General features: G+C 36.8%; 1 protein-coding gene across 1 annotated transcript in view; it reads left to right on the plus strand.

The window, feature by feature from the left end:
- Positions 1-22,664, plus strand: part of csmd2 (CUB and Sushi multiple domains 2) — a 967,861-nt gene that overhangs the window by 610,070 nt on the left and 335,127 nt on the right. Inside the window, exons 10-12 of the mRNA XM_039739491.1 lie at positions 1,574-1,661; positions 4,829-4,953; positions 13,464-13,585. Of these exons, the coding sequence (XP_039595425.1) occupies positions 1,574-1,661; positions 4,829-4,953; positions 13,464-13,585 (335 nt within the window). The remainder of the gene's footprint in view (positions 1-1,573; positions 1,662-4,828; positions 4,954-13,463; positions 13,586-22,664) is intronic.

A 22,664-nucleotide genomic window follows, 5' to 3' on the forward strand; every position in this document is an offset into this window, starting at 1 on the left:
ATAATTTCTTTTTTCAAAAGTATTTGATTTTTTATTCATTACCTTATCACCAACATGACTGCAATAAAATAAGCATACAAATGTAAAATACTTTTGTTTTATAGATTTTTTAGATTGCTATTCAAAACAATTTATTACAGCACTCAGTAATTCAATATTAAGGGAAACAAGATTAAATAAGAGGTCATCAGATAACATCTAAAACCAATAAAAGTCATGTTTCCTATTTTGAGAACTCCTAGTCGTATCCTCACCAACTGCAATTATACTGATACCCAGTATAGCATAGGGTCCTGTCATGTAAGACTGAACTAATTATTCGAGGGTACAAGCTCAGCTGGAGTGAATGAACCCTTTCTGTGCAACATTACCGCTTAATATAAGACAGATGTGTTATTTACATTTCTATTACTTTAAGATCATTGTAAGAAAATGTCACATTTTCATGCATTGGCCCAGGGAGATGACAGGAAAATTGAGTTACATAAATTTCCAACATCCCCTGATAAAGCTGCCCTTTTGTCCAATATTAATATGCATGAGATTCCTATTTATTTGAGTTTCCAATCAACATATGTCAGATCTCATTTCCAAGGCTGTCTGAGCCTTCAGTGGCTTTCCTTCTCAGAATTAGCCCCTGTTTGTTCCTGCCCAAAACTCCTTAGGAGAGCGGTACCTACTTGGCACACATATTTTGTCCGCTGCATGTTGTCTGATGTAATGGATTTCTTCCCAGGGAGAAGACATTCTTAATTGCTTAACAATGAATCTTTGCATCTAACACGAGTAGTAGTTCAGCACCACTAATTTGTGAAATTTTTTCAAGAGCCTGATACCCAAGAAATCTCCTCTTTAGCCAACTTTTGTCACTAACAAGATATGTTGTCAACTGCTTAATGTTTATGCAGGAACAATATGCCACAATTGAGACTAATGCTCACTTCATACTCGTTTTTCAGAATACTTTTATTGACCTATAGTAGCCCATTAATCTATACACAGAATTTCATCTGTGGTAATAGAACTACTGGGTTCTTTGGTATTCGCTTCTTTTTTCCCGCACTGCAACCCCTGTCCATCCATCTCTTCATACACATATGAATGTTAGTAACATTTTGAATTATTTTTATTCTTATTCCACTGTCCAGGTTATTGATTTTTACTAGTCACACAAATTACTGCAGACAAATGCAATCAAAGTTCTCTTTCAGTCACTCTGGAGGCATCACAGGGTCATTCTGAGCTTTTTTGGTTTTAAACCGCATTAACTTTTTTCATCACCTGTATGTCAACCATACCTTCAAAATCAAAGCTGATCAACTGAGATGGAGGTAAGCTGCGCAGATGAGAATAGATTATAAACTTACAAAATCCATTATTATAACTATAGAGACCTTATTGAAATTATTTTTTTATTTATGTAGTATATCAGTCATGAATTATTAAACATATGCAATAATGTTTGTGTCTGAAGATTAATGTGAGAAAAATATTTTTAGTAACCTTTTATCAACATGAAAGTTATTTGTCATTAAACTTCAGCTTCTCCCTTGTAACTCTTATACCTCTGCAGTATATCAGGAGGTGGTTGCACACAGTCTGAATATGTGTCCAGATCCAGGAATCCCTGAACGAGGGAAAAGAATGGGCTCCGATTTTAGGTAGGCTCAGTGTTTCTTTCTATATATACATCATTTATGGGTTAGTGGGCTGTCCTGCAGTTTTTTTTTTCACAATAAAGTCATGTTTACTTGATAAAACCAGAATATTTAATAAACAGTGCATTCAGAAAGAATTCAGACCTTTTCACTTCCTGCACACTTAAGTGTTTTGTAGATTTCATTTCAAATACATGCATTTTCCATATTTGCTCATCAATTAATCTATATTCAGTAACCCATAATGACAAAGTGAAAACATGTTTTCAGAAGGGTTTGGAAATTTAATAAAAACCAGAAACTGAACTCTCTCGTTCATATCAGTATTCATGTCTGGTGTGGTCAGGTGTATCCTGCTTGCTTCAATGACCCTTGAGATGTGTTGTGAATTTGATTGAAGTCCACCTGTGGCAAACTGAATTTGTTGGACGTCATTTAGAAAGGCACACAGCTGTGTACATACATATTCCATGTCAGGAATAAAACCAAGCCATGAAATTCAGGGAACACTCTGCAGACCAGTCGAATTGTGGTGAGGAATAGAACAGGGCAAGGTTTATACAGCTACTTCTAGAGCTTTTGAGTGTTCCAAGTATCATAGCAGCCTCAATAATTGTGAAATGGAAAAGGTTTGGAACAACCAGGACTCTTCCTAGAGTTGGCCATTTAGCCAAACTGAGAAACTGAACAAGAAGGGCCTTGGTCAGGGAGGTTACCAAGAACCCAATGGTCACTCTAGGTCACACTAGTCCTCTGCTGCGATGGGAGAACCTGTCAGAATGACAACCATTTCAGCAGCAGTCCATCAATCTAACAGAAGCCACTGTTGAGTAAAAGGCTTATCATAGCCCACTTGCAGTTTGCAAAACAGCATATACAGTATAGGACTCTGGTTTAATGAAACAAAAATGTAACTCTTTGGGCAGAACTCCAAGCACTATGTCTGGTGTCAAGACCAGGCAGTATATCTGGTGCAAATACCAGGCACAGCTTATCACTTTGCTAATACTATCCCTATGGTGACACATGATGGTGTGAACACCATGCTATGGGCATGTATCTCAGTGACAGGGACATGGAGGCTGATCAGAATTGAAGGAAATATAAATGTAGACAAATACATTAAGAAAAACCTTCTCCAGAATGAATGCAACCTCAGAAAGGGTCAACCGTTCACCTTTCAACATGGCAATGACCCAAGAATACAACCAGGACAGAGCTGGAGTGGCTTTGGGACAAGTCTCTGACTGTCCTTGAGTGGCCTAGACTTAAACCCCATAGAACATTTGGAGAGACCCAAAGATGGCAGTTTACAGACGCTTCCCATTCAGTGTAATGGGGCTTTAGAGGACCTGCCAGGGAGAATGGGATAAACTGACCACAACTTCGACTTGCAAAGCTTGTAGAGGCATTCCCAAGAAGACTCAGCTCTGTAATTGCTGCCAAAGGGGCTTCTACAAAGTACTAAATTACGGGTCTCAGTGCTAATTTGAAAAACAGACTTTTAATAATTTTGCAAACCTTTCTGAAAACATTTTTTTTCTTTTTCATTATGAGTTATGTGTACTTTGATAGGCAAAATGTCAAATGTATCCATTTAAAGTGAAATCTACAACATAATAAAGAGTGCAGAAAGTGAAGGGGTCTAAGTACTTGCTGAATTCAATAAATATTATTTTTGGTTTGTTTGTGACTTTAAACATTAAAGAATAAAAAAAACAAAAAAAAAAAACTATTGTCTCAGTGTGAATATGGATTATTGTATTTCATTTCATTTATTGACCATATAAACATTGGTTATAAGAATTTGAAAAAATTGCAAAGGACTTTTTGTTTTTTTTGTACATGACAAGCATTTGCTTAAATCTTTCAATCGGATACTTATACATTAGTTGTGCTGATATTTCAGAAGTAATAAATGCTCCCCAGGCTTCAATATACTTTCTCGAAAGATGACTATCTCAGTCCGAAGTGGCGTTTCATATGTGTTTTTTTTTTCCCTTACATCTTTTTGTCGAAAGCACATTTGTTTCATTTGTATTCAGAGCAATTCAGGAAAGAAGAATAAAATCAATTGAAAGTGAGTCAAATGGATGACCTTCATTATCCGACTGGGTGAGACGCAAAATAAACAGTGAATTTGCACCTCCCTATCTAATATTCTGAAAGAGAATTAGTGGAGGCGTTTAAAAAGATGCGTTGCTTGAAACCATGAAAAAATGAGTTTAGATTTATGCAGAAATAAGTTTAATTTGTAAATGAATGATAACCTATTATCAAAAGCATTATATGTTTGAACTCAATGAAACAGTGTGTAATGATTTAATGTCCCTAACAATACAAGAATATTTTTTTGAGTTTAAAAATTATTTGGGTACTGAAGATACCTGACAGCACTAGGGCCATATTTCAGTTTCCTGTATAAAATTTTCTTGGTGCAGTTTCAATTTTTTCTCACTTTTTAAATGTGCTTCTTATTTAAACCACATTTTATTATGCATTTATATATATATATATATATATATATATATATATATATATATATATATATATATATATATATATATAATTATTTAGAACAGGTGTTGGTTTGTGTTCACGGCAGGCAGGGTAGCTCTGGCTGAAAACAAACGATTAAGAAAATAGATGAAAAGGTTAAAGGAATATGCAAAAAATCATTACACAGCATAACTGATAGTGATAACCTGACACAATACCCTTACAGCTCCAGTAAATCTATATTTATGTTGAAAGCATTAATTTTACACTGGTAATTTTGTGTTGTAGTTGCTATAAAAGACAAGTTATAAATAGCCATTTGCATCAGACAGTCTACAAAGGCCCAGGCACAAATATTGCTGCTTAGCCAGGCTATTAAGTCTAGTCTTATTTAAGTATAACTATATGCACTCTATCTTTTGCAGTAATGTAACCGTTAAGAGATTTTTAGTGCTGTATATCATGAGAGTATACAGTAAACACTAGCTATTTGTATCCTACAGAGTGTTCCTAATCCAGTATTTTAATGCTTAAAATAAGCTTTGAATGAGTCAACTTCTTTTTAAAACTGTTTTATTGACACAGTTTTTATTTCTAATCTTATTCAGTATTTTAATTTCTGTTTGTTGTTTTTTTTTCTCACCAATTCTTTTCACTTGTTTCTTCCTTAGACTGGGGTCAAGTCTTCAGTTCTCTTGTGATGAAGGCTATGAGCTGCAGGGCTCAAAGAGTATAACCTGTATGCGGGTGAGCGAGACATTTGCTGCCTGGAGTGACCAGCGTCCATTGTGCCGAGGTGAGAAGCTGATACAATTTTAAAAGACAATTTTCTAAGACATAGAGGCTAGAGTATCAGAGGGTTTTGTTCAAATCTGAAGTCCCCAATTAAAGTAATGCCAATAACTCTGCTCTGGCTGTATACTCTAGAGGTATTCAGTTTATGTAATAATATATTTTCTTTCCATTTATAGCGCCCTCCATAATGTTTGGAACTAAAACTCATTTTTCCTTGATTCACTCCTAGGCTCCACAGTTTAACATTACAAATCAAACAAGACAGATGTGATTAAAGTGCACATTGCAGACTTTTATTTAAGGGTATTTGCATTTATTTCAGTAACACCACTTTTTCTACATGGTTCCCCAGTTTCATGGCACCATAATGCTTGGGACATACCAATAGCAAGTGTATTAAATCAGTCATAATTAGTATTTTGTTGCATATCCCTTGCATGCAAGGACTGCTTGAAGTCTGCAATTCATAGACATCACCAGGTATCTTCTCTAGTAAAGCCATGTCAAGTGTATAATGAAGCCATCTTCAGTTCCTGTTTGTTTCCATGGCTTGTCTCCTTATTTTTTCAGTTCAGCATATGGAAGGCATGCTCAACTGGCTTGGCCATTCAAGAATTTTTGATTTTTTTATCTTTGAAAAACTCCATTGTTGCCTTAGCAGAATGTTTGGAACCATTATCTTGTTGTAGAATACATTGAATAAAGAATGGTATCAAAACTTCCTCTAAGAGCAACTTCTTCCAGCCATCCAAGAACAGTTTGTTGATGAACAATGCCTTTTCCAGCATGATGGAGCATCATGCCTTAAGGCACAAGTGATACTTAAGTGGCTCAGGGAACAAAACATGACTTTAAACCCATTGAGAACTTGTGGTCAATCCTCAAGAGGTGGGTGGACAAACAAAAACCCACAAAGTCTGACAAACTCCAAGCATTGATTATGCAAGAATGGGCTGCCATCAGTCAGTATTTGGGCCAGAAGTTGATTGACAGCATGCCAGGGCAAATTGCAGGAATCTTGAAAAAGAAGGGCAAAAACTGCAAATATTGACTCCTTTCATAAACTTAATGCAATTGTAAATAAAAGCCTTTGAAATGTATGAAATGCTTGTAATTATGCTTGAGTATACCATAGAAACATCTGACAAAAAGATCTAAAAACACTGAAGCAGCAAACTTTGTAAAAAACAATACTTGTGTCATTCTCAAAACATTTGGGCAAAACTGTACATAGCAGTAAAGTTTGTAAAGGCCATGTTGATTTAGACCTGCTTCAAGGGATAAAGGACTTCCATCTAATTACTGGGGATTGGCAAACCTCTCACCACCACTGGAAGATTGCTGTTACAAGACTGCAAAACATACAATGTTCTTGCTACGGGAAAGGTGGGATCTGCCTATTATGACTATAAATTGAACTACAGGACTGCAAAGTCCACCCTTGTTTAATGATCAGAGGAAATGTTACTCCCTTTTCCCTCTCTCTGTCTCCATTGCTTGTGCTGAGAAAGTAAGAGGTCATCATGTGTGCTCTTTAGTTGCTGAATTCCTGCTTACTCATCATTGCACTTTGTTTCTTTCTCTTTTTTCCTTTATGGTCCTTGTCAACAAATCCTTGCATGAACACCATAAATATAGAAGAACACTAATTCATTTGGTTGCTTTTAGCATTTTATTTTTCCTGAGAAAGCAGAAAAGAACAATGAATTATTTTCATTTTTCTAACAAATAAAGGTCAGGAAATGCTACACTTACTGTGTAAAACACTACTTTGAGAAGTCTACACGAGAGACCACTGGGAGTCTACTTTTAAAACATAGTTATGCTTAAACCCATCTAATGATATTTTCTGCCAGGATTTTACACCTACTCTTTCTCCGTACTGACCCTAAAATAACTTGAATTTTTCAATTTATTAAAACAGACGCTTTTCTTAAAATAAGAATGCTTACAGCTAACAAATTGTAGTAATTTAGTTTCACTCCCTAATGTACCTTTGGTGTTGTGAGTGCTCATTTGGTGACTTTATGTTTAATTTTCTCCAGAGTCTTACAACAGCGAAAAAAAGGGAAGCAAAAATTTAGTGCAGCAGACGCTGAATAAAATGTGTTGGGTTAAGAGATTAATTTGGCATATTTTGTAGACAGGGTGTGAAAAAGAGAATAAATGTTCACTGATCCACAGCAGGTGCTGATTAATAAGATTTATTGCAGACGTGTGACCATATTGAATAACAGAAAATCATTAAATACTTTGTTTTACAACAAAATCACGGCTTTAAACTGATTGTTCATGCTCTACATACCAAATCTTCCTCACAGACTTAATGCTTAAACATTAATGCTGCATGAACCCAGATCTCCTAAATGCATAAATAATCAATGTTTATTGAGACACTGAGATTTCCATTTCAGTCAGTTTTTGAGATGATTTTTTAGCAGACTCATTTTTGTACTGTCAGCTGGCTCTCTTGCTGTTGCCTTTTGTGTCCTAACACTCATGTATAGCATGAGTATAGCAAATATACAGTATGTCTTACTTTTGTGATATTATTCTACTTTAGCTGACTTGGAGGTTTTCAAGTACCTATTGACATTAATGAGGTTACTGTGTGGAAAGATAAGGATCCTCATCATGGTCCCTCTTCATCACTCATTTCATTACAGCAGAGTAAAGTGAGCTTCTCCTCACTGACATCTACACATTCAATGTAACTGAACATGTACACCTCAGTCACTTGTATTGCCTGACTGGTATTTGTTCATTTCAATTATATTTTATATGTTTATATCTGCTATTTAATTTTTAATTTGAAATAATTTCATGTTTTTGTTTCCATTGGTTTGTTAACTAAATTGTGGTCTATGTTGTTTTCTGCATGTATCACATTGTCCCTGCATGTCTTGTCTAGCAACAAGCAATTTTCATTACATTATAAGGTATAATGACATAAAATTAAACTAAACTGAAAAAACATAATGCATAATAATGAATGGTCCTTCTCATGATCTTAAAATAAACAGTAAATGTAAGCCCAATTTCTAGTATCAGTTTAATGTTGTGTCTTTTTTCCATATTGCCTGTGCAATCTTTCTTTCTGGGGGATAATCATTATTGAATACATTTAAGGTATTTAGAAATGTTTCTGTTTTTCCTATAGCTTTAAATGCTGCCATGCAAAATTGTGTTCTAAAGTTAATCACTTTCTATAAATTAAAACAATATCTTGCCTGCACTGGCGCTTTACATTGTAGTCGATGGGGCATGGAGTAAAAACTTAAAAATTTACAAATGCAGAGACAGTTGCTGAGTATTGATCCGCATATTGCAATTACATACACATTATAAAAAAGGTGTTACTTCTCATTTTCAAACAAAAAAACATCAAAATTATGAGATTCAGCTCTTTTAAAAGATTAGCTGTGCAAAATATTTTGGCACTTAGTCGTCCTGCACAGCAAACTTTCATGCTCCCTGGAGGTGGTTTCCTCCCAAAACACCAAATCACAATAAACTTTTCATGCAACATGGATGGTTTTGTTTTGATTTACTTCTGTATTTATGTGAAAATTCGCAAAACTGAATAAAAAATGTATCCTTACCATTAGAAAAATAGTACCAGGAATATGTGATAAAATTAGCATTTTCAGATCCCTTTTGTTGTCACACACATGCTTCAGTAACACAGAAGGAGCGGGACAGTATTCAACAACTGCCTCTACTTGAAAAATTAACATGTTTGGTAAGCTTTTTTTTATAGAAAGCACTCTCTCTGCCTTCTGCCTCCACTACTTCTCTGGCAAACTTTGTCTCCCTTCTTCCCGACTCTGGCTCTCTGAATGAAGACAGGCGGCTCCTTTAATGCTGCAACTGGGACTATGCCAGATGGCTCGTTACCGAGGTCTGGAAGTACTCCCAGGTGTGGCAGATGCCTGGCAAAGTAGGGCCCTGCAACTCCCCCTGGTGGCCCACACAGAAATTAACAGGGCTGTGCCAAACTCCAACTCCCATGGAGCTTTGTGGCAATACGAGTCACTGCTGCAACCCAGGGGGGCTACCATCTAGCACTCTGGGTATAGAAGTGCCCTGTGCGTATCTGCTTCCCTGGCCTTTCATTTAAGAAGGCATCCCGGGCCAGGTAAGGTCCCTGACCGTCCATCAAAATTTTAATATAAATTTACCAAACCTAGTTTTTTAATTTCTTCATTGACCCCAAAACACAGAAACTGGGAAATAACAGCTCACTTAATTGGACTAGGAGTCCAATATAAAACAGAATTTGGTTGGAACAAAAACCTGCTGTCCTAGTTGGGCCCCAGGGTTGAGTCTGTTAAATCACTGCTGTAGGAATATAAATAGCATCTTCATAAACTCCAGGCATTGATTTTATAAATTACCATGATGGTGGCATGGCAGAGAGAAGATTGACACTGCTGATTCATGGACCCCACAAGGTTTGAATTTCGCACCTGACCATCTTTAATGAGAGTTAGCAAGATATCCCTGTGACTGCACAGGTCTTCCTCTAGTATTCTGGGTTGCTCCCTCATCCCCAAAGATGTGCATGTCATGTTCACTTGCAGTTTAAAAATGTAGCCGTGTGTGCACCCTGCAATACGCTGGCACCCTGCCCATGTCTGTTTCCTGCTTTGTGGCCAAGGCTTTCAATATGCTGGATGGTACTACAAAACACTGAATTGGATCAAGCAGGTTTGAGAATGTTCTTTCATGTTACCTTGTGGTATATTATGTTATATTACAAAAGAAAAAGGTCACCTTGAATTTGTTAGTTGACTTTGAAAATGAATGGCTCAGTGAGATGTGCTTTGAGAATGGATGGATGTGGTTAACATAAGAACCACAACTAATGCATGGCATAAAACATGGTTCTCTGTATAGACAAACACATGCTGTTTCTTTCCACATCAGCAGAAAGCTGCCTTAACTGCAAAAATGTATATGTAAAAAATGGGTAAAAAAACCTTGAAACAGGAGTTGTTTTGTGTTTATTTTGCAAAACAAAATTTGCCAATAGGGTAAGCCAGAATTATTTGACAAGATATCCTAAAATAAACTAAATAATCTTAAATACAAATTTCTTTAGAGGTCAATAAATAAGGAAAATAAGATTTAATAGCTTAATATAAAAACTTTTCAACTACTTACATATCACTTTTTGCAGTGTTCTGTTCATACTAAACCCACCACTTCCCTAACCTTCCAAATCCTTCTGCAAGATCTCTTCATAACTTACTCGATCCATTTATCCACAATCATAACTGTCTTCTTCAATGCATTTCTTGTTTGAGCCTGGACTTAATTTAACATAATATTAGTTTTGCTCTCCATAACTCTAGGACATTCCCAATGATCTAATGCCATGTGAGCTTTATGTATACTGTATATTCTAGTTGGCACAATATCATTAGATTACTGCGGACATAAGGCACTGGTATTTCGTGAGAATGTAAGCATTATGTTTAGCTTATTAATGATTTGTAAAACCTTTCTTACAACATAAAATATTTGACACTTTACTGAAAAGCTCAGTTCATCTTAATAAACTAATTGAATGTTAAGACCTTTTCTGCAAAACTAACATCCATCCATCCATTTTCCAACCCGCTGAATCTGAACACAGGGTCACGGGGGTCTGCTGGAGCCAATCCCAGCCAACACATGGCACAAGGCAGGAACCAATCCCGGGAAGGGTGCCCACCCACCACAGGACACATACACACACACCCATACACCAAGCACACACTAGGGCCAATTTAGAATCGCCATTCCACCTAACCTGCATGTCTTTGGACTGTGGGAGGAAACCGGAGCGCCAGGAGGAAACCCACGCAGACACGGGGAGATCATGCAAACTCTATTCTAAACTAACATTTAGAGTAATACTAAGACAAATACACACTCCATTAGATTGGATAGCAGACAGCATTTCCATAACATATAAAAACATTTTAAAGTCCCTCCCTTTTAAAGATCCCAGAGGACAGTGGGAAAAGGGTCTCTCAGTCAGCATCTCAGAAAAGGAGGGGAAGGTAGCAATGCACAGAATTCATGCAAGCTCCATATGCGCAAAGCATACAATTATTTAATTTAAAATTATGTATCGAGTGCATCTGTATCGTTTAAAATTGTCAAATTTTTTCCTGGACAACATCCAACCTGTGAACATTGCAATCAAGTTCTGGCCTCACTGGGCTTTCAGACAGCCTTGGTGTCCCAATCCCTCCTGATCAACTAACAGTTGTGTTTGGTAGACTCCCAGATGGCTTAAAGTGGAGAAGGACAAATGAACTGTCATTAACTTTACTACACTATGGGCATGTAGACTTGTCTTGCTCAACTGGAAGAATCCTAACCCACCTCTTTTAAGTCAGGGAGTAAATGATGTTATATATTATTTGAAATTGGAAAAAATCAAATTCTCACTTAGAGGATCTGTACAAATCTTTTTCAAAACCTGGCAGGATCTAATCAATAACGTTTTAGAATGTATTTATTTATTTACCTGTCTAAATAAATGCATGTACAGTGTGCAGAAATTGCAAAATAAACTTGAAGAGTATAACCTGATAGCTACAGGCAGAATAAGTCCCAAAGACGCTTTGTAGCACATCATGGTAGAATGTTGCTAAAATTGCTCCCAGAGAGTATTTCCTGAATGGGAGGAAATAGATTTTTCATGAATTTTGCCTCCATCCTCTTTTCCACAATAGCTTCCACTGTGCCCAGGGTTTGTCTTGCGATGGAGCAGACTTTCCTGATAAGTTTTTTCAAGCACTGTGTGTCTTTTCAACTCTCACTGCTTCACCAGGAGACCACAGCATAGAATGGCTGTTTCTGGCTACTACAGGTTGATAGAACATTTCCAGCAGCTTGCTGAATACATCAAAAGAGCTGAGTCCTCCTCCTGTTTGCTCTAGCCCTTCTTGAACAGCACCACTGTGTTAGACCAGTCCTGTTTGCAATTTCTGTGTACCCGGCAAGTATTTGTAGATCAAGATTACTTCCACATCCTCCCCCTAAATGGTAATTGGTCTCAGGGGCTTTTTGGCACGCTGGAAGTCCACCATCAACTCTTTTGTCTTGCTGATGTTGAGTTGCAGATGGTGTTCCCTGGACTGTAAGACAGTCCTCTACATGCCTACTTTTCTCTAACTTGTCTCCATTATTAATGCAGTCTATAATGGAGAAGTCATCTGAGAATTTACTGTAAGTATGTGGCAAGTGAGAGTATTATACTAGAAGTCCATTGTGTAGATGGTAAACAGGAAGGCAGACAGGACAGTTCCCTGAAGTGCTCCAGTATTGTACACCACCGTTTCTTGGTCAGCTCATCCATGACCCAGAAGATTGTGGGGGCATCAAGATGCATAGCCATGTGCTTTTTCCCCAGTTGATGAGGCAGAATGGTGTTAAAGTTCATGCCAACTTCTTATTATTTTATGTTCTCTCTTTATGCCTAAAAGTGAAGAGTAAGGTAGAAAAAAGATAAATAAGGAAATGGTCTTAATGACAGGTGTATAAATAGACATATAACTGCAAGGCATTTGGGAGCAGGAGAGCGTATATGACAGTTTTGCATCTGGCAAGTAAATAACAATAAAAACTCCTTAATAAAGCATGCCTGCTGGGCCAGTGGATAAATGCCCAGAAATGTTCCATTAATATAGGCATTTCATATTTGCATTTTATATTAGAGTAAACACTGTTCATAATCCCACCTTTTAGTAAAGAAACTTCAGCAAAAAAAAAAAAATCCCACCATCTGATTAAACAAAGCGCATTCTGCTCCAGGTTTGAGAAGAGTCATGAGTTTTTATCTGCAACACATTTTGCAGTCTTGAGATTACTTCTGAGCTTCAATCTGCTGCACTAAAGCAACAAAGTGTGTTCTCAGTTTTCAGTTTTTATTCTGTTTTAGAGCTGTTGATCAATTATTTTTAGTCCTGATGGATAGTGCGGGGTCTCTTCAAAGAGGACGACATCACAGAGAGTGTTAAAAACCATACGTCAATACAATTCAAGGCAACCTTTCTTTAACTAAACTCTGCCTTTATGAATAAGACTTCACTTTTCTTCTTGGTCACAAAGAGAACAATAAGAAATATCTCCTATGTTAAAAATGTTTTTTCTCTTGATATCATTTTCTATGCCACTATCACCTCTGTCTTGCATGTGTAATATTTCTTTGAAATATCCTATTGTGTAGGATGAAAGTTGACCAGGAAAGCCCCCTTAAGGTCCCCTCCATCGCCATTAAAAATTTCTTGCTGGGGATATGGTGACCATATCAACTTTTATCTTTCACTTTAATTGGTTAGCTAGCCAAATGACTCTTCTAAAATATATATGTTCAGCAGGTCATTTCAAATGCAAGTTGGTGCCAAAATTGACCTGAGGCACACTGAATTTAAATTTACAAGCAGTTTATCAGGTGGCATTTTGGGTATCTTGCACATCATCATTTTCTGTCTTTTTCTTTATTTTTTACAGCAAGAATGTGTGGTACTCAGCTCAGAGGTCCCAGTGGTGTTATAACATCTCCAAACTTCCCAGTACAATATGATAATAATGCACATTGCACCTGGGTAATTACAGCATCAAACCCTTCCAAGGTATGTCTGCTTATTCATGACACTTTTGTGCCTTAAGATGCCCTTGCCTTTATACTACAGCAGTGTATAGTATGATTAAGGTTGCAGTTTACAATCCCACTCTTGCTTATTAGATTTTAGTTACCTGTCTGGTTGTTTAATGGTAAGTTTTAGTGGAATGGAACAGAGTACTTTTAAATGGCATAAGCAGGAAAACACAGTTAGTAAGATCAGAATCATGAAGCTGTTGATACTCAGAATTAAAAACTACACACACACACAGCTTGCTGTCCTTTTGGTCAATCTGGCTAGTGTCCAAGTATATTTCATGTTTTCTAGACAGAGGTGAAGGCAGCATGTAAACACTGATTCATCATATGTTGATGTCAATAAGGCACTTTTTATTTAAGCTACATTTTATTTAAGCTCTGTTTGGATGAAACTGAGTCCTCTTGGTATTGAAGAGATACTTTTGACAAGACAGATAGATAGATAATATGGCCTGTAGGGAGCATCACTGAGCCCACAGACAGTCCAGGGTTCAAATAAATGTTTTTTTTTATTAATATCATAGTGCCTCTTTACAGCTCTCAATCTGTACATTTTTATGCCTTGCCTTGCTTTCTTTTCCATTCTTCCGCACTCCTCCCAGGAGAGTGTTGTCCTTCTCCTCTCCCAATCCATGGGATTCTGTTTATATCCGAACTGTGAATACTTCTGGTGCCCAATTCATTGACTCCAGGAAGTATTTCCAGGTTGGACAGTCCCCCCCTGGAACAGGGCATCCATCTCTCACTAGATCCAACTGGTGGTTGCCACAGAACCCAACAGGACCCAACTGTCATGCTATCCTGCTGGAATCCATATAAAGGCAGGCCGCAGGGGAATCTGCACATAGCATATGGGGGACGACCTTCACATGGGATGCAGCCTCCCACTGCTCCACAATTCTAGCCTCCTGACCAGCAAAAGGACAGCTAACAAGCCTGGACAGGATGCTTCTCCAGCTACTATGCTGGCCTCACAGCTGGGTAAGGGGGAATGTTACACCTGCTGTCGTGCCCCTTTATGCCTGCCTCCTGTCTGGGATGGGGAAAGACACATACCAGTTGTCCTCTTGGGATACAGATAGATAGATAGGTCTTTATCCCTACTATTTAACCAAAGTTGATTTAGCACAAATTATTGCCAGAAAAGTGTTTCTCAGCTGGTGCATGATGTATGTGTTTCAAATATAATATTTTAAAGAAATATTGTATTTTCATACAATTTCATCAAATGTTTGCAATTTTTGTAATTTGTATTGACATTCCATGTGATGATAGGCAACATTTTTTCATGACTAGTAAGAGAAAAGTGTATTCAGAAAATGAATGAATGATTAATATCGGTCTCTCCCCAGAAAAATGGCTGTTAATATATTTAGTGTAAAAGTAAATTTAGTACTTGCCATGCACTTGGCAGTCAAAAAATTACACACAGAATCAGTTACTGAACATTCATGCATTTACTGTATAGCACATATGCAGTGTTTATAAAAAGGTATGTGCATCGAATTTGAAAACAAAAAAAAAATCAGCATGTGGTGTGGCTGAACAACAGTCTTTTCTAATTCAGAAGTGTAATTATAGTTTTTGCAACTAGTAGTGTAACTGGCTAATGTGCACTGTATACAGTTCAAGGTTTTGAATGTGCATCAGGCCCAAAACCTGGTGTCTCCTATTATTAATCCATTGTATAGTTAAAGGAATACTTGACTCCAGGTGCGTCAATAGAAGGGTGTAGGGTGTAAACCCAAATAACCACCAAAGCTTCGTTGATATGATCCAATTGAGTATCATGAAAATGAAATCACCAAGGGGGACATAATTGACCCCACACACCCCCGTAATAGATAGAAAGATCAAGTCCCCTTGCATGCCATTAATACTAGGAATTGCTGCATTGAACTAAACAGTCGGATTGTTTAAAGTCTGATTTCTGTTAAGGAACTATATTCATCAAGTCACCCAGGGGGCTGTGGGGGGTCTAAATCTGATCTTTGTTATTAAACTTGGGGACACCAACATCAGTGTCCAACAACTTATCAACCAAAACATTATATATTTTTTATATGTTAACTTACCCCATATAGTTTATAATGGTGACAAATTTTAATCTCATGTTCTTGTGGAGAAAGGACATAATGTTTCTGAAATAATGTAACTCCAATAAAGTATAATGCTGAAAAACATCAAATAATGTGAAAATCATCCACTGGAAAAACAAAATCTCACATTACTTTTGTCACTATAATCCACATGTCAGTTATCCTGTTATATGCTCAAAGTGTGCCAAATGCATGATTTTTAGCTACAATTCTGTTCAAATGTTACTTTTGGAATTGAAGACATGACTCTTGACCAATGAATGGCGGGGTTTGGGGGGTTTGGAGAGGCAGGTCATCAATTCAAAAAGTCAATTCCATGGCACATTTAGTTTCCTGTTTATGAATTCCTCTGTCCATTCAGAAAATGACTCTTTGACAATATTTTATCAAACAAGCATGTTTTTTGCATGTTTTGAGGACTTGATAACTGCATCAATTATTGCATCAATTATTAACCATTTTATTTGAAAAGTCATCTCTGACTGCACTGCATTATTCAAAGTGTTTCTAAGTAAAACGAAAATTATGCCAGTAAGAATTGTTGAGATTTTATCAAAGATTTAGTCAGAAGGCAGAGAGTATTTAGGAGTCGCACCAACAGGCACAGAGAAAGTTTAGTATGCATTTGAACTGCCCAGTGTTATCAAACTGAAGAAATGAAATGCGGACTAATACTGCATTACCAGAGACTTTAAGACATGGCTAATGAGCTCACTTAGCTCTCTGGAAGTATGCTGTGTTTTGTAATTTTGCTGTTTGCTTAACGTAAATGCTATAGTTGTTAATCTCGATTTAGATTATTAGATTTGTGTATTCAATTAATCATAATTAGCAGCAAAGCCAGCTAACAATTTTCCGAGGTCAGTGCCACATACTGTATATTACCTAGGGATACAAGTTCTTATATTGATGTTACAGCCAGGAAATTCATTATGTTATTAATGAAAAGTGATATCTTGTGTTCTTTTTCCTCATACATAAGAGGGAAAAATGACTTTGTCATTAAAAGGAAGATAAACAGGCAACTACTTCTTCACCAAGTGAAGTACTTTCACTATCATTAAGGAAAAAAGGGAAAAAAGCTTTTATTTCTAACAGCTGTGTTGCATTGCCCCCTCTTTCAGTTACATAGTGAGGAAAAACAACTCTAAAAGTCATGCCTTTCTTTGTTCTGTTAATCTTTACAACTCCATAACCCAACCGCCCCCAATTATAGCGTCTTTTTAAACACTGCCAACACTACAGGAAGCCTCCTTTGGGAAAGGTCAAAAATAAAATGTCTATGGGACTTAAATACCAAGTTATTTTTAAGCATGTCAGTTCTGCTGGCTTTTAAGGATTAAAACAAGCTTCTGCATTTATTATAAAATGTTTGATTTTTTCTTTTTAGTTTTATTCATAAATAGCAGCACATATTGTCAAGAAAACAGTAATGAACTTGTTGATTTATGCACCATGAAGCCTATTCCTTTTTCAGTGTTTTGTTACTCTGATTTATTTTTTCTTTGACAAAGCATTATTAGTTATTCTTCTGTGATCCTGCTGGAATTTGAACTTTTAGATATTAAGGCACAGACGTTTGTCAAGTATTGTAGGTCAAATGAAGACCTATCTTACTGGTCCAGTGGTAAAACCGTGATCTTTAAGCTCAATTGAAAAAAAGGCACCAGATGATCTGGCTGGAGACAAAGGAGAGAAATACCACGATGGCACTAAAGCTTACATTGAAGACAATTTTTTTTTGTTAAACAATACAAGTTAAGTATTGACTTAAGGAGGAAAGAAGCATTATTAGGAAAATCCCAAATAGTGGTCAGGATCTTACTAAATTTTGCTTTAATTTTAGTTATTGTTTGGAGTTTTTGTATTGTTATCATCAGTATTTCATTTGAGAATGTTCTGATTTGGTGAATGCCACTTTTGGAATTATTACTGGTATTATTTTTATTGTTATAAATTTTGATAATTTTTATTGCTCCCCATCATGTTGTTGTCAGTAATGTTATCCACAGCAGCTGACAGCTGCACAAAGCATGATATCAGCACAGCACTGCTACAAAAGATGACAGTGGGCATGGTGTCGGACATTTTTGATGAACTAATAAAATGACTTGTAATAACCTAGCATTAAGACATTTATTGAAAACACAGAAAAAAATAAAAACAACTTTAATTTTTGTGACTAATTAGTGCTCTACTTAGTCTCTGCTTTGTACTCTGGGATAGTCTACAGCAGGGATTCTCACACTCAGTCCTAAAGGCCTGCTGTGGCTTCTGGTTTTTGTTTCAACCAGATTCATAATCAGTGACAACAACTGATAACACTGACCTCATTTCATTAGCTGGTATTTTTTCTCTTCTCTTATTCTACATTCAGAAAACCCAGCAGCATGACTTTCACATTTACATTTAGAAATATTTCTGTTATTGCTATAGATTTAAATGCTTAACTCTCTTTTGTTGATTTCATTATATTTTGCTCTTTCTCTGTGCAGTTTTCCCCTTTGTTATATCTTAACAATGACAATTAGAAACAAGCAGAGCAGACATGCTGGCAAACAACACTGAATCATGCAAGGATGCAACTACTTCAGTGTCAGACCCACTGATTAGTAAATCATGGATTAATTAAACAATTAGAACACCTGGAAAAGTAGAATGAAAATCAAGATGAAAATATTGTTAAAAAGAAAATAAAAAGACATTATTCCCATATAACTTGCTTAGTACATTTTAATACTTTTTTTTTTTATACCAAACTTGGTTTTCTAATTTCTATATTGTTCCCAAAACATAGAATCTGGAAAACAACAGTTCACTTAATTAGCCCAGGAATCCAATTAAAAACAGAAGTTGGTCGGAACAAAAACCTGCAGCCACAGGGGGTCCCCAAGACCAAGTTTGAAACCCCTTGGTCTGCAGCAAGGGTGATCAACGTCGGTCCTCTAGGGCCACAGTGGGTGCAGGTTTTTATTCTAACTATTTTCTTAATAAGTGATTAATTTCTGCTACTAATTAACTTTATTTAATTTATTTGCTACTTAAGACTCAGACCCTTTAAAACAGAACTAAGCAACGTTGGTCCTGTAGGGCCACAGTGGCTTAAGGGTTTTGTGTTTCAACTCATTTACTTCATGAGAATTCATTCACTGCTGATGAAGCACTTATTGCTCAAGTGACATTTTTCTGCTTTATTTTAGCTGTCTTGTTTAAGAGTTTGAACCCTTAATTGCTTATTTTAGTCTTAAACAGCTGCATTCACTGTTTTAATTGCTCCTTATTAGCAGTAAGATGTACATGAGAAAGGAACCAGCAGTTCTACCTCCAGCTTGTCTCAATTTTCACCCGTGTGTATTCATCATGCACTATTTGGTTTAATTAAATACTCACAAGAAAACTGAAGAGAAGTGAAGAACTGAAAATTACACATCTGTTTTGGGCTACAAGTCACTTGGATAATATCATTAGAAAGGAAAAACAAAATCTATGATTTAAGAATGATCTGATTTGGTAGAGTTAAAACACTAACAAGCCATGAAATTAAATAAGATCTGTTATTGGTGAGGATTGGCTAATTAAGCAAATGGCTTGGAACAAAAACCTACAGCCAATATGGCCATGCAGAAATAGCCACAAAATGTGCAGAAGTCTATCAGATCTGTTTACAGCTCCTTTTTGTTATGCCAGTTATGAAAATATGAAGTGGTTTGACAGCTCAAACACCCACCTCCTTGTCTTTTTCCCAAACCAACCATCCTGGGTAATCTTCTGGCAATGTGCATTTAAAACCAACTGCTATGATGTTTAAAGCAGCTAACTAGAAGCTGTGTGTTTCTTGCACAAAGAAAATTTTTAAAAAGAAGTCTGTTTCAAAGACTGAAAATAAAATTGAAAATCAAAATTCTTTTCTGAGTGTTGTGAGATTGATTAAGCTAGAAAGGCAATCATAATCATAGTTGGACCAGAATTGCAAAAAGTCATTCACCAAAATTTTATTTTGCCAGGGTGAAAACACCAAGACAAATACTGAGTAAAGAGAAAATCAAAATCAAGACTAACTGCACTTGTTTGTCTCTGACAAGAATATATATTATACTGTAAGGTTCTGAACTCATTTGGGGCTCCCACCAATGGGACAACATGTTGAAGAGCATCCCAAAGTGCGATCACCGCATCTATGGAAGTTATCCTCTCAGTTGCCATGTCCTACAGTGGAATAGCAGAGGTAAACAATATGGCCATGCAGAAATAGCCACAAAATGATGTTGACCATGAAGTAACAATAACGCAAAATTACATTGTTGGAATAATGACAAAATAGAGTAGTTTTTTTGGTTTTTTTTTTGTATCAAAAACAAAATAATGGAATGTAGGCAAAGTCCTAAAAAAGGACAGAAGTGCAAAATTTAAACATGCTCATCTGGTTTACCTGAGTAGCGCAAATGAAATTGTCTAAGCAGATGAGACACATGATCTCTCGAGCTAGTACTCACAAGCAAACCTCAGGTCTTTAACCTTTCCAGTGGATGAGATAAAAAAAAAATAAATCTAATTCATATTTTCTGAAATCTAAAACCTTCTGAATTTTGTATAGTTTTTCATTATCCACAGAAGGAGGTGGGTTGTGTTAACCATTTAAATTATACAAACTGACGGTAACAGGTTTCTAATTGGAAACATTTAAAGTAAGATGTAGTCCAAAATAGCTTGGCAGAGTCAGTCTGTAAGATAATGGACCTATTTATTTCAAAATGGTGCATGGTACATATGTAGAAGTTAGGTTTTGTGACAGAACCTTCAGTCTGTTCCCCACATAGCAAGTTAAAACTTCTGCCACATACTGAACTCAGGAGATGTTCTGTTGCTTTCAGATCAGGGTTTAGTAGAGGTCCCCAAAGTCAGTGGAGTATCTCTTGCTAATTTCCATTTTTATCCCATGCCCAGAATCAGGGTGGTAATAAGAAATGTCATTACTATCCCTTTATGCAACTAATGCTTCCATTTCAGTTTGTTCTAAAACTGGCTTTGCGGCTTCTCATTTATATGTCATTGTGTTTTTGGTTAAAATCTCTGCCCCACTCATAAATTTTGATGTGTTCCCTTAGAGTGGCAAAACACATAGAAATATTCATGGTCTTTTGCAGTAAGATGTTATTTCATTCACTAGATGGCAGAAGAATACCATCCAGAGACTTATTTGGGCTTAACGCTGCATAGCTGGATCTTTACTTGTCACTCCATGTCTGACTCAGGAATAAACCGTATGTCCATTGAATTCCACTCCTGAGTCATGCTCAGGGTACACACCAAAGAGTTAATAAAAATATTGGCAATTTGCTTAACAAAAGTGTTTTTTAAGAGGAATATAATGGGCATGTTTCAATAACTTATCCACAATAACCAATATAGTAGTACTAGCAAAATACCCGCGCTTCGCAGCGGTGAAGTACTGCATTCAAATTTTTATTAAGAAGAAAATTAAACCTTTTTAAACTGTGGGACAATATGCCAATAATTATTTGTTAAGGATCTCTTGTATACCATGTTGTCAGTTCGGCCGTCCGGTTGTAACATGACCAAGCTGTGCGCTGAGTTTACTCTTGAGCATGTAACTTACAGTTGGCCATGTGAACAGTAATCTTGTCTCAAATCTCACAGCTTGGATTGCTGCTGTCATAATTGGTTTGAGTCTCATGGTTTGTTTCAATTACGACAGTATTTGCAGGATTTGTTGTGTTGAAGTGACATTTGGCATCTGTCAAGCGTTGTAAGCACACAACCGGTTTCATCGATAAAATCACATCCAGCTTTTGAGAGTTTAAACATTCATAAACATCAAAATGTCCACTACTGAAATCGTCACCTGTGAATCTAAGATGTTTAAGAGGCATTGGCGGTTGTCCAAAGGTGTAAAATATTTGGCCATTTCGGTACACTTGAAAGCGACAACCGAACAATTCAGCGGCAGCCATCAACTCACATGCAGATCCATAGGTGAAGGGCTTAAGCATTTCACTCTTCTAGTGCTCCTGTGTAGTATAATTATCTCCTGTACCATCATCAGTCCACACCTTAAACCTGTCCCAGTCATTCAATACATAAGACACAATGTTCCTCCGGATATCAAGAGTGAGCCTGATATGGCCGTGCAATATGTAACAAAGAGAATGGAAAAGGTAGGTGGTATCTCCGGGCATGGAAACCACTCGGTAAGTGACAGTTCTTTGATCGATAGAATTTCTTGAAGATGGGCCCATAAGTAACAAAGACTGTTGAAAAGTTCAATATGGCGGCCGACAGTGGCATCACACTACCGAAATAAGTACGCACATTGGTTTCAGTTAGTGGAGGGAAGCCGCCTACCAAATTTCGAGAAGATGGGGCCATAAATAAGAAAGTTCAACATGGCGGACGTTGTTGACCGTTATGACCATTACGCGTAGAATTTCAAAATGAAACCTGCTTAACTTTTGTAAGTAAGCTGTAAGGAATGAGCCTTGCAAATTTCAGCCTTCTACCTACACGGGAAGTTGGAGAATTAGTGACATTGGAAAGTTCAATATGGCGGCTGACAGTGGCGTCATACCACCAAAATAAGCACGTACATTGGTTTCGGTTAGCTAAGGGAAGCCACCTACCAAATTTCGTGAAGATGGGGCCGTAAATAAGAAAGTTCAACATGGTGGACGTTGTTGACCGTTATGACCGTTACGCGAACAATTTCGAAATGAAAACTGCTTAATTGTTGTAAGTAAGCTGTAAGGAATGAGCCTGCCAAATTTCAGCCTTCTACCTACACGGGAAGTTGGAAATTAATGACATTGGAAAGTTCAATATGGCGGCTGACAGTGGCGTCATACCACCGAAATAAGTATGTACATTGGTTTCGGTTAGCGCAGGGAAGCCGCCTACCAAATTTCGTGAAGATAGGGCCATGAATAAGAAAGTTCA

The sequence above is a fragment of the Polypterus senegalus genome, chromosome 17 (assembly GCF_016835505.1).
Source record: "Polypterus senegalus isolate Bchr_013 chromosome 17, ASM1683550v1, whole genome shotgun sequence".
NCBI lineage: Eukaryota > Metazoa > Chordata > Cladistia > Polypteriformes > Polypteridae > Polypterus > Polypterus senegalus.